This window comes from Leptodactylus fuscus, chromosome 8 (assembly GCF_031893055.1).
Source record: "Leptodactylus fuscus isolate aLepFus1 chromosome 8, aLepFus1.hap2, whole genome shotgun sequence".
In the NCBI taxonomy this organism is placed as follows: domain Eukaryota; kingdom Metazoa; phylum Chordata; class Amphibia; order Anura; family Leptodactylidae; genus Leptodactylus; species Leptodactylus fuscus.
In genome coordinates, this window is record NC_134272.1 from 43600597 (window position 1) to 43616837 (window position 16241).

General features: G+C 39.3%; 1 protein-coding gene across 2 annotated transcripts in view; it reads left to right on the forward strand.

The window, feature by feature from the left end:
- The window catches only part of HECW2 (HECT, C2 and WW domain containing E3 ubiquitin protein ligase 2), a 166644-nt gene that overhangs the window by 43050 nt on the left and 107353 nt on the right, over nucleotides 1-16241 (forward strand). For both annotated transcript variants that reach the window (XM_075285106.1, XM_075285108.1), the window contains one exon: nucleotides 9629-9944. In XM_075285106.1, the coding sequence (XP_075141207.1) occupies nucleotides 9650-9944 (295 nt within the window). In that variant the 5' untranslated portion in view covers nucleotides 9629-9649. The remainder of the gene's footprint in view (nucleotides 1-9628; nucleotides 9945-16241) is intronic.

A 16241-nucleotide genomic window follows, 5' to 3' on the forward strand; every position in this document is an offset into this window, starting at 1 on the left:
TAGCAGGCAGGAGAGGAACTGATATCAGGAGATAGAAACATTTTTCTCTGATTTAAAATATATTACAAAGTTTCTTATATTCACCTAAATTTTTTAAACGGTTTCCCTTTAAGGCTGGTGTCACACTGTTAAATATTATATATTTACAATATTCTCTAGCAGACATGGGGTTAACACTCTACTGACATCATAGTCTTATATTTTGGGTGCATGGGTGCGGTTAGAGTAGACCATTTTAGAAATCTCCTTACATAGCTACAAGATGGAAGGTAACACCCACTCTCATGAATATAAATGAGGAAGAAATACACATGTCTGGGTCTGTCTTTGGGAAGACCAGGGGAAGACCAGGAGGTCTGTCTTTGGGAACACCAGGGTGGGTGGTCCAGGCAGATGGACATCCATGGACGTCGTAACCAGCCCAAGTCCACCAACCAGATGACAAGCATGAACCAAGCTGTAACTACAAGATATCCAGATGATTTAACTTCTCTGAAGATGTAAGCTATTGACAATTGACTGATATTTGTGTTATTTGGACATTTTCCCTGTTCCTGTGTTTTCCTTCAAGATATTAATAAACCTCTACACTGATTTATAACAAGCTGACTTCTTCCTATCGTGGACAAGGCCAGGTCCGGATATTTAACAGTGGACACAAGTCTCACCGGCAAATACAAGATATTTAACACACACCAAATCTTTTTGTAGAAGTTTTCCTTTGTTTTTTTGAGCCAAAGCCAGAAGTTAATTTAAAAGGAAAGGGAAATATACAGGACTTGTACTGCTCTTCTCAACCTAAAGCTTCATTTACAGGATTCTGTGCTGTACTTTTAAAGAGGGTTATCCAACTTTTAAGAAATAAATGTCCTATTCACAGGATTGGCCATCAATTTTACATCAACGAGGATCTGACTGTAAGAACACCCGCAGATAAGTTTTTCCGGGAGCAGACTGTTATGGCATTGTTTACATGCTTGGTGTTAGGCGTCTCAATCTCTGTACTTTTAGTAACAGCGGTTATTGGTACATACGGGACACTGTTGCAATACTGATCACTGCCCTCATCTGGAGGCGCCCCAGTAGTCAAACCCTCCCCTGATGTAAAATTGATGGCCTATCTTAAGAAGTTATCAGTTTTTAAAAGGTAGATAACCCCTTTAAGCTGCAACCAGAAGAGTGCCAAAAACACAGAAGAGGTACACACAGCTATTCTGGAAATCTGAATGCACATAAAACAGAATGTACACGGAAGATATCCTTTTTCGCCAGGTCTGTGGAGTCGGTAGTCCAAACCACCGACTCAAACTCCTCTGTTTTTTTTTTGTTTTTTTTTTTAATGTAGATTGTGAGCCCCACATAGAGCTCACAATGTACATTTTTCCCTATCAGTATGTCTTTGGAATATGGGATGGAAATCCATGCAAACGCGGGGAGAACATACAAACTCCTTGCAGATGGTTTTATGCCCTTGGCAGGATTTGAACACCAGGACTCCAGTGCTGCAAGGCTGCAGTGCTAACCACTGAGCCACCATGTGGCCCCCACTCCTCTGTTTTTCAACAGCCCATCTCCATCTTTTTCTGTGACTGAAACTCCTTCATGAATGGCTGGTCATTCAAAAGCAATAAAGAAGTATAACCTCTTGGAGTGTGCGGCTCAACCGTATTATATAAATTGGACTTGATCTAGTGGGTTGGTGGTCAGCTCCATTCTGACCGTGCAACCCCCCATGAGTTGAGTGCTGCCTGTTAGGAATCTTCATTCAGAAGCCATTTTTACTGTAGTTTTCTGTTGCAATTTTTGCTGTAGTTTTTAGGATTAAACCTGTAAATTGATTGAACAAGAAGAAGTATGAGTCCTTTGTTATATTTCCAATTCCTGTTGAATCCACCTCTAACTTCTGGCCACTTAAAGACTGTATGACACCAACTGAGACTTAGCGTTTCTTTCTTTGTCTATTATCGCGTGCGGTCATGTTCAGTGTTCTATGTACATATAGTTTATATTACACAGAATTTTGAAAGAATCTGAAACTCTATTTTCAGCTGTGGCCATAACACACTTTTGACATAGTGTATTTTGCTTTGTGCATGTGCTTTAATATTTTTCTTTTCTATATATGCTTCACTCTATACCCATAACTAACGCTGCCCCAGGCATATGAGGTTTACATGCTTTTTCTTCATTCTGAATGGTATAGGAAGAATGAGTGCACAATTTGCTGGAAGATGTAGAGCATCACTGGAAAAAGCTTGGCAGCCATGAGCAGCTAAGTATTTACAATAAATGTTTAATAGAAAGTGTTTTAGATGGTTGAGAGGACAAGTAAAGTATGAGGCTACACAAAGTAGTAGTGATGCACTGCTTTCTGGCAAATGTCACTATTCTGAGAGCATTTTGGCATTTTTACCTCAGCATGTCTCATTCCATTTTCGGATGTTTTTTCTTTCTCAATTGACTTCATTATGAAAAATGAGACTAAATTTGTACACAGTGTACTGAGCTGAAAGCAAAGCTGCCCCATGCAGACTGAGCTACAGGAATCACTGACTGCCACTACACATTACACAGAGCTGTCTGCTTCCACTTGCCCTGCAGTTGCTGATTTTATCAGTAGGGATGTTGAAAGTCAACCAATCTGATGACCTATCCTTAAAGGGGTTGTCCAGGCAAAAATGGACAAACCATTTAATTTTGAAATGAGCAGGGACAGTGAATTTATTTATTTTTTTAAATTCACCTTTTCACGATTCTCTGGTGCCTTCCAGCACGGTCCGTTCTATGCTAGGTAGCTTGCAATAGATGCATCGATATTTTGCAAGGTATTGCAATGTATTAGCATTGCATTGCATTGCATTAGTGATCAGTCCTCCCAGGCTTCAAGATCCCTATGGGTTCTAACAAATGCAAAAAAAAAAAAAAGTAAAAAAATATATATATATATTAAAAAAAAATATTAAAAGTTCAAAACACCCTCCTTTCCCTAGAACACATATAAAAGTACTTATAAATTATGCACACTTCTATTCATAATCATCCCTTATATATATATGATGCCCCTTCTATTCATAATGCCCCCTAATTGAACCCGTATATAAATCATGCCACTTACTAAAATGACTCCTGTGTTCATAATGCCCCCCGTGGCCCCTTATATGAATGGTGATACCTTATACTCATAATGCTCCCTAGCAACCCTTTATACTATTAAAAAGCCCTCATCTGCCCTATAAAAGGGAAAATAAAAGTTATACTCAATTTCCTGCAATCCCTTCACAGAGTGAATGGATCCAGGGCCGCTGCACTCCCTTCCACCCCCACTTTCTGTTAACTATGCCTCTGCTTCTAGCTAGTTTGCATTTCTATCCTTTTTAGGTTAGTTTAGTCTCCATAGATGCCAGACAGGATCACAGTGAGTAGATGTGGAAGGGTCCTATTAAGGGTGTGTTGACATGGAGGAATTTGCCACGGATTTGGGGCAGATTTTGCCCTAGAATCCGAAGCAAATTCCTCCTGGAAGCCGCCTCCCATTGTTTTTAGAGATCACAGCAGGACACGGAAAAAGGAAGCGCCTGGTTCGATCCTGCCGCAGATTCCATGGGTGAATCAGCTGTGGGGTCCGCAGCTCGAGACTCCCTCCTGATTAGGCCCATTCATCTGGACCTAATCAGGAGAGGGATACTGCGGCGGAATACTGATGCACTGCATGCTGTCACAGCTAGACCTTAGTGAAAATAACGGCGGTAGAAAATAAAGTGGAGTTCCTCTTCATTTTCCGCTGTGTGAACATACCCTAACAGTTACTCCTGGCACAAATTCATGTAAACAAACCAAACTAGTTATAATGGATAGTGTTTGTGTGGGGGAAACTGCTCCTTACTACATTACATTGTTGTACCTTTTTTCTGTACAGAAATTGAGATAATTTGGTTTGGTATATATAAGCCATGTGCGTATATTTATTCTCTTCATTAGTCCTTATATATAGTGTGAAGTTTTAATGAAGTTTGCTTTTTCAGCTAAAACAAGGATTGTGTTCGAAATATAAACTGTCATAACCGTAAGTGTTGGCACCCTTGAAATGCTTCCAGAAAATGAAGTATTTCTTCCAGAAAATCACTGCAATTACAAATGTTTTGTTCGTCTTTGATAAAAATTTTAGAGGTGCCAACTCTTACAGCCATGACTGAAAATACAAATGTATCAGAGTTATCCTAAACTTCTTCAATTGGTTAAATTCCAGGAGCATGATTTAATTTCAGAACACAACAAAAACTTATGAAAGGCAATTCGAAAAACATTTTCCAACAAGATTTCATTTTTTTCAGTTGCCTTCTCCAGCATTTTCAAAAAAATGGTTGAATTTTAGGCTATCTTAGTTACATCTGTATATTGAAATTATACAGAAAGAATATCATGCTAGACAGCTAGTTCATCATTGATATCATTGAGGCATATTTAATAACTAGTTGTTAATAAAATTCACTATACTGTAGCTGGGAGTCTGGGATTTGATTATGAAAAAAATGGTGTTTTAACAAACATAAGGTTTTAGTGGAATCTCTCTTGAACAATTCCTGTTCACAACATTAGATACAAGAGCATCTCTATAAACTAGAATATATATATATATTTTTTAGTAATTCATTTGAAAAAGATAAACACATATATTATATTGAGTCATTACAAACAGAGTGAACCTTTTCAAGTGTTTATTTATGTTAATGTTGATGAATATGGCTTACAGCCAAGGAAAACCCAAAAGTCATTATCTCAGAAAATTTGAATAACTAACCCAAAACAGCTACAGAGGATTCCTAAGCATTTAAAAAAGGAAAGTGGACCAGCCCCCTTGTAGGTTTCGGCCAAGAAAGAAACAGCACTCGCCTGATATAGATGATAGACATTCCTTTATTGACACACAACGCGTTTCTGGCTAAAAAGCCCTTTCTCAAGTGTATACATTTCTTCAATAAAACACATATAAAACAACTCAATCAAGAGAAATAATCAAAAATCAAGAGAAACAACCAAAAAACCAAAAGTAAAGGAACAGCAGATCAAGTTAAAGGACAAGTAAAATGGCAAACATAAACCATGCAAAAGTGGATGTGTCAAGAGGTAGCAACAAGTTAATAGTAGCCAATCCTTTAAAGATTACATGTTCACTACTGAGGTTGTAACCTATTGGCTATATATAAAGAACATTGGAGGTGTATAGGTAACATAATTTATGTACAGGGGTAATGCTTGAGAAGTTATTCTCAAGCAGCCCCCATCAGCTATATATTGGCAGTGTTACGCTGGGTTCACACCTGCGTTTGGGATCTCCGTTCTATGGTTTCCGTCTTCTGCATGCCAGAAGACAGAAACCATAGACCGGGTCCGGCCGTGCGCGGCGGTGAGCGTTTTAGGCTCTCCACCGCGAAACCGGATTTTTTTATCCGGACACAGAGTACTGCATGTCCGACTCTGTGTCCGGATTATAAAACCTGGTTTCGCGGCGGAGAGCGCAAAACGCTCACTGCCGCGCACGGCCGGACAGCTTTCTCACCCATTCAAATGAATGGGTGAGAAAGTCTCCTGCAGGTTTCCGTCTCCTGCCTGTGTTTTAGGCAGGAAACGGAAACCTAAGTATGGAGACCGGGCCGCAGATGTGAACGAGCCCTTAGTAATAATAATAAATGTATGTAATAGCTAAGAAGTTACTCACCATTCCACAGTGGGCCAAAGCATGGCTCCACTGTGGATGACCGCCCTCTAAAATACCCATTGGTGCTACAGTGGAAGTGTGAGCCGCGCGCCAAAACTGGCTCCCGGCTCAAACGTGTTGTCTGAGAGTCGCGTCCGGAAGAGGCCAATGCGCATGCGTGGGCTGGCGGATGGTATGAGATCAATGGGTGTTAGTTTAAAACCAGTGAACTCCTTATTATGGAACTGTGCTGCATGCCGTGAGACGCTATGTTTCAGCCATAGTAGTCCTGCGACATATTGAAGCCCACATGGACATTCTAAAAGATAGATTATGAATGCCATGGAGCAATCCAGGTAGGTCTTGACTTGGAACGTTTCGCCTGTTGAGCGGCTGGTAACCTGATTGACGTTGTTGGCTATGCAGGAACAACATTTATACCTCCTTTTGTTGCAGCGAAAGCTTCCTCTCTTAGATGGTTCAATAGGTAGGGAGCTGGAGGTGGTGTTGCTTTTTAGCCTGCTAGGAGCCAACAAACTCTTCAGGGTCCTTGTTCTCCTGAATGTGAAGCAGGGGGCGCCTGGTAATGATTTCTTTAGGTGGGGGTCATTCAGCAATATAGGCCAATATTTCCTGTTACTGACCCTTGGCTAGCTGACCTCTCATTGTTGTTGCCGTCTTGTCTCCGTTTTGTGCTTCACATATCCAGGAAGGGACTGTCTTCGTGGTTCCCGCCTATTACGTAGGTTAGGGCCTGGCAATAGGAAGGGTTAGTTGGGGGCTTCAGCTTAGGGCTCACTGTCTCTTGTGTCCCGTCCCAGGGTTCAACAGCTACCGGGGAATTGCTGTCCTAGCAATTCCCTAACTGGAAGACTGCTGATTTGACAGATGTCCACAAGACAGTCATTGACACATTCCACAAGGAGGGTAAGCCACAAAAGGTCATTGCTAAAGAAGCTGACTGTTCACAGAGTGCTGTATCAAAGCATATGAATGGAAAATTGGGTAGAAGCAAAAAGTGTGGTAGAAAAAGGTGCACAAGCAACTGGGATAACCACAGTCTTGATAGGATTGTTAAGAAAAGGCCATTCAAAAATTTTGGGGATATTCACAAGGAGTGGACTACTGCTGGAGTCAGTGCTTCAAGAGCCACCACTCTCAGGCGTATCCAGGACATGAGCTACAAGTGTCCCATTCCATGTGTCAAGCCGCTCATGAGCAAAAGACAATGCCAGAAGCGTCTTACCTGGGCCAAGGAGAGAAAAAACTAAACTGTTGCCCAGTGGTCAAAGGTGTTGTTTTCAGATGAAAGTAAATTTTGCATTTCATTTGGAAATCAAGGCCTAGAGTTTGGAGGAAGAGAGAAGAGGCTGCTGTACACAATCCAAGCTGCTTGGTGTGAAGTTTCCACAATCAGTGATGGTTTGGGGAGCTATGTCATCTGCTGGTGTAGGTCCACTTGTGTTAACAAGACCAAAGTCAGCGCAGCCATCTACCAGGATATTCTAGAGCACTTCATGCTTCCCTCTGCCGACAAGCTTTTTGGAGATTCGAATTTCATTTTCCAACAGGACTTGGCACCTGTCCACACTACCAAGACTTCATTGTGCTTGATTGGCCAGCAAACTCGCCTGACCTTAACCCCATAGAGAATCTATGAGGTATTGTCAAGAGGAAGATGAGACAGCAGACCTGACAATGCAGACGAGCTGAAGGCTGCTATCAAAGCAACCTGGGCTTCCATAACACCTCTGCAGTGCCACAGGCTGATTGCCTCCATGCCACATTGCCGCATTGATGTCGTCATTCATGTGAAAGGAGCCCTGGATCAGTATTGAGGGCATTTAATGGACAGACTTTTCATTTGGCCAACATTTCTGTGTTAAATATTTTTTTTTACAGTTGATCTTATATACAGTAATTTTCAGATTTTGAGTTTTCCTTGGCTGTAAGCCATAATTAATCATCAACATTAATAGCAAGAAACACTTGAAAAAGTTCACTGTTTGTAATGACTCAATATAATATATGGGTTTCACTTTTTCAATTGAATTACTAAAAAAAAAAAAAAAAAAACTTTTTGATGATATTCTAATTTATTGAAATAATAATAATAATTAGAGATGAGTGAGTAGTACTCGATCGAGTAGGTATTCGATCGAATACTACGGTATTCGAAATACTCATACTCGATCGAGTACCACTCGCTATTCGAATGTAAAAGTTCGATGCAGAACCAGCATTGATTGGCTGAATGCTATACAGTCGGCCAATCAACGCTGGTTCTTCTCCTACCTTTAGAAGTCTTCTCCATGCAGCTTCCCCGCAGCGTCTTCAGGCTCCGAATTCACTCTGCCAGGCATCAGGCCTGGGCAGAGCCGTCTGCACATGTCCGCTTGTAGTACGGGCATGCGCAGTCGGCTCTGCCCAGGCCCGATGCCTGGCAGAGTGAATTCAGAGCCGGAAGATGCCGTGGGGACGCTGCACGGAGAAGACTTCTTGGAGGATCCAGCCCGACCCTCACTCGTGGACTTGGTAAGTATAATTTGATTGAATGTTGCCTATCCCTGAAACGAGCATTTTCCCCCCATAGACTATAATAGGGTTCGATATTCGATTCGAGTCGAATATTGAGGGGCTACTCGAAACGAATATCGAACCTCGAACATTTTACTGTTCGCTCATCTCTAAAAATAATAAATTTTATTTATATAGCGCCAACATATTCCGCAGCACTGTACAATTTGTAGGGTTCAAATACAAACAGATACATAACAAAGAACGTCATTTCACACAATGGGACTGAGGGCCCTGCTCGCAAGAGCTTACAATCTATGAGGTAGAGGAGGTGACATAAGAGATGTACTTGTATTCTCTTTACTTATCTTCCTCTTGTCATTAGGTGGCGCTTATGAGTAGTAAAGGCTAATGTGATTTCTTGCAATGAATACAGTGTAGAACGTAAGGGAGATATTATGAAAGTAAAGGAAGTTTCATTTTCTTGTCTGTGTTTTTAGTGCAAAACCTTCCTCCAACTGCAGTTCGCTGTAAACTAGGCCCTGCATCAGATACACACTATGTCGTGTGCATGGGGCCTTAAATATTTTTCTTAATATTGTATACTGAATGTATTAAATACATAGTGTTTTGCATATGAATTTTCCAAAGTTTTTTTTCTTACTTGTATTCCAGAAATGTATCTTATTTTCTTAGTAGCCTACTTGTTATTAAATATAAAAAAAAAAAAAAAAAACTTGAGAGTCTTCAGTAGTTGATACCTTTTTTAATGGCTAACTAATAATGATGACAGATTACAAGCTTTCGTGATAACTCTGACCCCTTATACTATACCTGAGGAAGGGATCAGAGTTATCCCGAAAGCTTGTAATCCATCATCATTATTAGTTGGCCATTAAAAAAGGTATCAACTACTGAAGACTCTCAAGTTTTTTGGGTTTTTTTTTAAATATTTTATACCCACTGGCTAACATGGTACAAAAACATACTTTTTCCTTATACTTGTTATTACTAATTATACACTAAGTATAGGAGTCATAGGCTTCTCAACTCCAGAGCCCTGACAAGTTCATCTTTCTATAAGTTTTATTTGTACAAATGGTTAATATAGCCTTGAGCATGAGCTCTAAGCTGTTATTGAGCTTTTCCCTGAATAATATAGCAGGTAAGCTTTGCCCTAGAAAAGCTCACTGTGGCATATCTATAAACAGGTAAATGGTGCAGTAAAGTTTGATTACATTAATAAGAGGTGCTTTGTTATTTTCTTTCACGCATTCGATGATTATAATTGTACATCTAAATATAGAATTCTCTAGCTGCCATCTCTTATTTGGTGATGTTGCATTATCTGTACAATAGTTTACATGACTGTACTCTTTACAATACTGATCTTTTATTTGTGTTCTGACTTCGCAGGTTTCTGAGGGATAGTTATATATGATGGCCGGCTCTGCCCGGGATCATTTACTTTTTGTTCGAAGGCGTAATCCTCAGCTACGATATACTTTAAGCCCAGAGAATCTTCAAAGTTTTGCATCTCAAAACACAATGGCAGAGAACTTGAACTTTCAGAGGGCCAACAGTGACACAGACTTGGTGACTTCTGACAGTCGATCCAGTTTGACTGCAAGCATGTATGAATACGTATTGGGACACTCTCAGGAACTTATTATCTTCTGGGATATAAAAGAAGAAGTAGATCCCACCGATTGGATTGGACTTTATCACATTGGTAAGTGTAAAAGTGCATTTGATTGTTTATAATGTAGAAAACAAATGAAAACCATTGATAAAACTATTAGTTTTCACCTGTACAGTATCCCTTCCCCTGTACAGTCTCTGTTGATCCCTAGGAGAAGTGATAGAGGAGATATCTGTTCAATATTTTTTTTTTATTCACAAATATACAATTTTTAAAGTGTTTCAATTACATGAAGGCGCCTATTTTTGCAAAGGGCTGGGTTATTAGGACTATTGTTAGAAAGTAACTATATGTTAAGAAAAATTGCCACCAGTCTCAGTGCAGCTTAACCTTGTTGTTACGTGTTTTGTAGTAAATGCTCTAAATAGACCAAATGTTTTCAGGCAATTTCTGCATTTTTCTTGTACCACAGGCAATGTCATTGTTCATCTGTTTAGTGGTGAGTAATAGCCATTAAGCTTATGGCAGGAGTCTACTCACTCTTAAGGGACTTGCATTTTACTGCAACATTTGATAAAAAATGTATTTGACGTGTAACACAAAATATCTTTGTTAAAATGTTGCCCAAAGACACTCTTTGGTTAATTCAGAAAGCAGCTTTGTTGGAGAAAAAATGATATTGTCCCCATACTCTCCCCTACTCTAGTGGTTGTACGTGAGTCTATTGAAGCCTCAATAATAAATGATACGTCCCCCAAATTGTTTTATATAATACAAGCCACTAAAAACACACAGACATACACAAACATGTGTATATATATATATATATATATATATATATATATATATATATATATATACTGTATATATACTGTATATACACTTATCAGGCTGTCTCGTATATTGTTTAGATTATTTGATTTCCAAATGAACAACTTTGGAATTGAATATACTTTCTTATAAAAATGCTGGAATAACCAAAGCATCTTCTGGTATATAATTTTGCATGCACAGCTGGTATAAATTGCCATAATATACAGACAGTATGAATCAATCAGTTTCTATTATATCCATAAGAAACCCCTAATCCCAATTATACAGTTTATGTACAGCTGGCGTATATTACATTTATAAGGGTAGAAAATAACTGGTTTATGTTCATTGGAACTAAATAATGAATTCGTTTATCAAAATTGTAATATTAGGATGGTAACGCAGAGTCTAAAATATCAATTCTAAACTTGTGTTTTCCAGAAATTACTTGTCCTCTTTTGTCTCCTTAAAACTCCCCGACAATGTCTCATATTTTCATCCTCATAAGTTTAGTGAATAAAAAACATTTTTTGTTACAGTGTTGGCCAAAAGTATTGGCACCCCTGCAATTTTGTCAGATAATACTCATTTTCTTCAAGAAATCTTAAATCTTCATTTAATTTGTCTTCAATGGAAAACCACAAAAAGAATTGTCAAAAAGCCAAATTGGATATAATTCCACAGCAAACATAAATAAGGGGGTGGACAAAAGTATTGGCACTGTTTGAAAAATAATGTGATGCTTCTCTAATTTGTGTAATTAACAACACCTGTTACTTACCTGAGGCACCTAACAGGTGGTGGCAATAACTAAATCACACTTGCAGCCAGTTGAAATGGATTAAAGTTGACTCAACCTCTGTCTTGTGTCCTTGTGTGTACCACATTGAGCATGGAGAAAAGAAAGAAGACCAAAGAACTGTCTGAAGACTTGAGAAGTAAAATTACGAGGAAGCATGAGCAATCTCAAGGCTACAAGTTCATCTCCAAAGACCTGAATGTTCCTGTGTCTATGCGCAGTGTCATCAAGAAGTTAAAAGCCCATGGCACTGTGGCTAACCTCCCTAGATGTGGACGGAAAAGAAAAATTGACAAGAGATTTCAACGCAAGATTGTGCGGATGGTGGATATAGAACCTCGACTAACATCCAAACAAGTTCAAGCTGCCCTGCAGTCCAAGGGTACACCAGTGTCAACCTGTACTATCCGTCGGCGTCTGAATGAAAAGGGACTGTATGGTAGGATACCCAGGAAGACCCCACTTCTTACCAAGAGACATAAAAAAGCCAGGCTGGAGTTTGCCAAAACTTACCTGAGAAAGCCAAAAACGTTTTGGAAGAATGTTCTCTGGTCAGATGAGACAAAAGTAGAGCTTTTTGGAAAAAGGCATCAACATAGAGTTTACAGGAAAAAAAGAGGCCTTCAAAGAAAAGAACACGGTCCCTACAGTCAAACATGGCGGAGGTTCCCTGATGTTTTGGGGTTGCTTTGCTGCCTCTGGCACTGGACTGCTTGACCGTGTGCATGGCATTATGAAGTCTGAAGACTACCAACAAATTTTGCAGCATAATGTAGGGTCCAGTATGAGAAAGCTGGGTCTCTCTCAGAGGTCATGGGTCTTCCAGCAGGACAATGACCCAAAACACACTTCAAAAAGCACTGGGGCAGTTTGTCAAAGAAGAATGGTCTAAAATTCCATCAGAGCATTGTAAGAAACTCATTGATGGTTAACGGAAGCGGTTGTTCGCAGTTATTTTGTCTAAAGGTTGTGCTACCAAGTATTAAGCTGAGGGTGCCAGTACTTTTGTCCAGCCCATTTTTGGAGTTTTGTGTAAAATGATCAATGATTTGACTTTTTTTTTTTCATTGCAAGCAAAATAAATGAAGATATTAATACCAAAGAGTTTGTGCTTGCAATCATTTTCTGGAAGAAACTGAGTATTATCTGACAGAATTGCAGGGGTGTCAATACTTTTGGCCAACACTGTATCTGATAAAACAGGTAATATTGTTGTCATTCTCCTGTGGGGTATCTCCTGTCCTACATGATGTTCACCACCTACAGTCTCCCTGTTCATGTCTAGTTCATATAGGGCCAGGAAAAAATGCCAGAAGCAGTTATGGATGATGCCTGTCAGTCTTGGACCAAACCAGGAGGACTTATGCCTTAATTTGGGAATAAATTTGAGATAAATTTAAAGAGGACCTTTCACCACCCCAAACCTGTGCATCATTCTGCACCATGTTACAGGAGCTGCTGCACAGACTCTGGGGCACTTTGAATTTTCTCTCCAGCCCCCCTCATTGTGGAGTTCTGAGCCCTGTTATTTCTGGCACCCTGTATGTTAATGAAGCCCTTCACTGTCAGAAGGACATTTCTGACAGTGAAGGGAGCAGCAACGTCATTCTGACACTGTCCAATTACACTGGACAACAAAAAAACCTTTCTGCGGATATCTTGGTATACAATAATCGATCTTAGTCAATTTGAACATGTTGATTTCGAATATGCAAACCATTTTTCTCTATCACCCTCCATTCTTGAAATACCCATGATCTTATATTTTGTATTTCAATCAATTACATCAAAACATAAGAAATGTAATTTTTGCACAAAAACTTGTATTTTAAAAGTTATTGCTACTTGAACTATAAACATAAACATGAATTTGGTTATTGATGCTGAAATTACATATAACATACATATTTATATGATAAACAAATATTCAGTTTGAGGTTTAATATCTGTAAAATATGTGCAAAAATGCGTTAAACATGTTCATGGTTTAATTTTCTTCGGTGTGGACTTCTGCTTATACTGATGAGTTGACAAATCACACTGAAGCGCCCAACAGTAGTCTGCCAACATCGCTGCACTCCACCAACCCTGATAGTGTGACTCCATCACCGAAATGTCCTGGTGGAAGCGCTTGCCATGTTCATCGCTGACTGCGCCTAGGTTTTCTGGGAAAAGGTCCAGATGCGAGTCGAGTAAATGAATTTTCAGAGACATATTGCAGCCAAGATGTTTGTACACACTAATGCATTTTTGTACAACATTCACATAGTCAGCACTTTTCTTATTTCCAAGGAAATTGATTATGACTGACTTGAATGCCCCCCACACATCTGTTTCAGCAGCACTTAGAATGTCTTGAAAGTGTTCATCAGCCATGATTTTTTATTTGTGGACCTATGAATACACCTTCTTTTACCTTTTGCATAACTCAACCCTGGGAACTTGTTGCGTTGGTACCGAAATGCATCAGTGTCACTGTCTAATTTCTTGACCAAATTTTTCATAAGTCCCAACTTTATATGAAATGGTGGCATGAGATTTAAGCAAAATAAGAACATTTATTCAACAATATCTTAACAATTTGACATGATAGAGCAAAATGTTTTTCAGATTTGAAATTAGCATAAAAAACTGTTAAAGAAAAACTTACTGACATTTAAGATATCCACGGTGTGTTTTCCAGTGTTATCAGAGGACAGTGTCAGAGCAGCTTCAGCAGCATGATCCCATGAGCTCTCGCGAGATCACGCTATCCTCTCTTCACAGGACTTCAAAGAAGACCTGGAGGAGCGATCCAGGGAATTTGTGAAAAGTGGCTATATCTGGCATGGTTATGAACAGGACACATTGTACAATCACCCCACACGCCTTGACCCAATTTTTGAGGGTTATGTGATTAGAACATTTTGGTTTTAGTATAGCTTTATGCCCCTTCCCAATGCCACAGATAGCAGCTAAGTTCTTAAAAATGTGATCATTTGCAGATCCTAGCAACACCTGCTACATTGTTGAGTTGCATAACCTTTACGGCTTGGTATTACAATTACAATGGTGAGAAGTGTATATAAGCCTCTGAGAGTCTGGATGTTTTGCTCTCATAGACATATAAATTTTTGACTTCAGACATACGGGTGAGTCAGCAGGACAGTCTACCATTGAGGCGTCCAGTCGGGGGAACTGTTCTGGAGTTAAAGTGAGTGATGGGAAGTGTCTGCCCCATTCACAACACATTAGTATAACCTGTACTGCAGGGCTAGAGCATAACAAGATCCACTGAAGTGGGGATTTAACTTTGTATTGAGAAAGTGAGTGAATAAGAAAAAATATAAGGAAAAGGGGTCCATAGCAATTCATATCTTTTCCTTTACCAGTTGCATACTAACCATTTCAGGCCGTATCCACATTTGTAGTGGAGTCTCCATTACTCTCTTTCAGTGTTTGCCTGAATCTCAACTGAGAAAACTTCCCGCAGAGGACCTTTTTCCAGTTTCAGTTTTAAAATGACACCCGACAGACCTCATCATAGTCAATGGGGTCCGTCGGACTCCATGTGTTACCGCTATGTTAGGGGTCCTAATTGGAGATTGAGGATGTACCGCATATCAACTCTGTTGACTTCATATGGAAAGGCTAAAGCTCTAAGTAGGTTTTGTTGAGTACAGAAAAAAAGTAATGTTTATTAAATATGTATAAGCAATTAAAAAAATGTGGTCCGCCTCTCCGTTCTTCTGGTGTTTTGACGGACCTGAACAACGGAGAGGCGATGGTAATGTGGACGTAGCGCCAGTAAGTGTGTATTGAGTATATTCCCATGTAGCTGTAAAGCTGCATGAAAAACTGCCCTGTAAAAAATGCTTCAACTATAAAGTCTGCAAACAAAACCAAAAATTTTTTTGTTTTGATTTGTTTTTTTTCTTAAGAAAACAAAAAAAACTTGTCTTATGTGTTTTCAACCAGTTGCTCAACCATAATGTATTAATATATCTTTATGGGTGACATGTTTGGGGGGGTTGTTTTGGCATATTTTGACTTCACTTTTACTCATATCTATCCAACAAAATTTATTTTTACTTATTTCAGTCCCTACTTTTTTTTATAACAGTTTATCAGTTTTCACGAATTAGATGTAAATGATTTTTTCATTTGTGAGTTTTTTCCCCCACTATTTTTAGCATTTTGAATGCAGTTTGGAAGGTGAAATAGATAAAACCCAGTCTCTATTGGGTAAATCAAGAATCTTAGCTGCCGAGAACAACTGCTTATGACTCACTTCCGAGTGTCTTCAGTGCTGTGCTCATCTGAAAGATACCGACACTAAAGGAAATGAGCCAAAACATCCTGGAATTCCTTATGAGAGACTGAAGAAAGGACACACATTGTAATGTACTCTTTCAGTTGTGATACAGAATAAGTAATCTGTGCCAGACCTATATGAGTGAATTAAGTGACCGTTGGCAATGTGAATAATGCACGTGGCATAGCTGTGGATAAATATAAGAACATCAGTGTTATAGCGTGGTCTCCACAAATTGATCTTGTGCTTGGGGCCACACGGTGTCTCAGTGGTTAGCACTGCAGCCTTGCAGCACTGGAGTCTTGGTGTTCAAATCCCGCCGAGGGCATAAAACCATCTGCAAGGAGTTTATATGTTCTCCCTGTGTTTGCATGAATTTCCATCCCATATTCCAAAGACATACTGATAGGGAAAAATGTACATTGTGAGCTCTATATGGGGCTCACAATCTACATAAAAGAAAAAAAAATAGAAAAAAAAA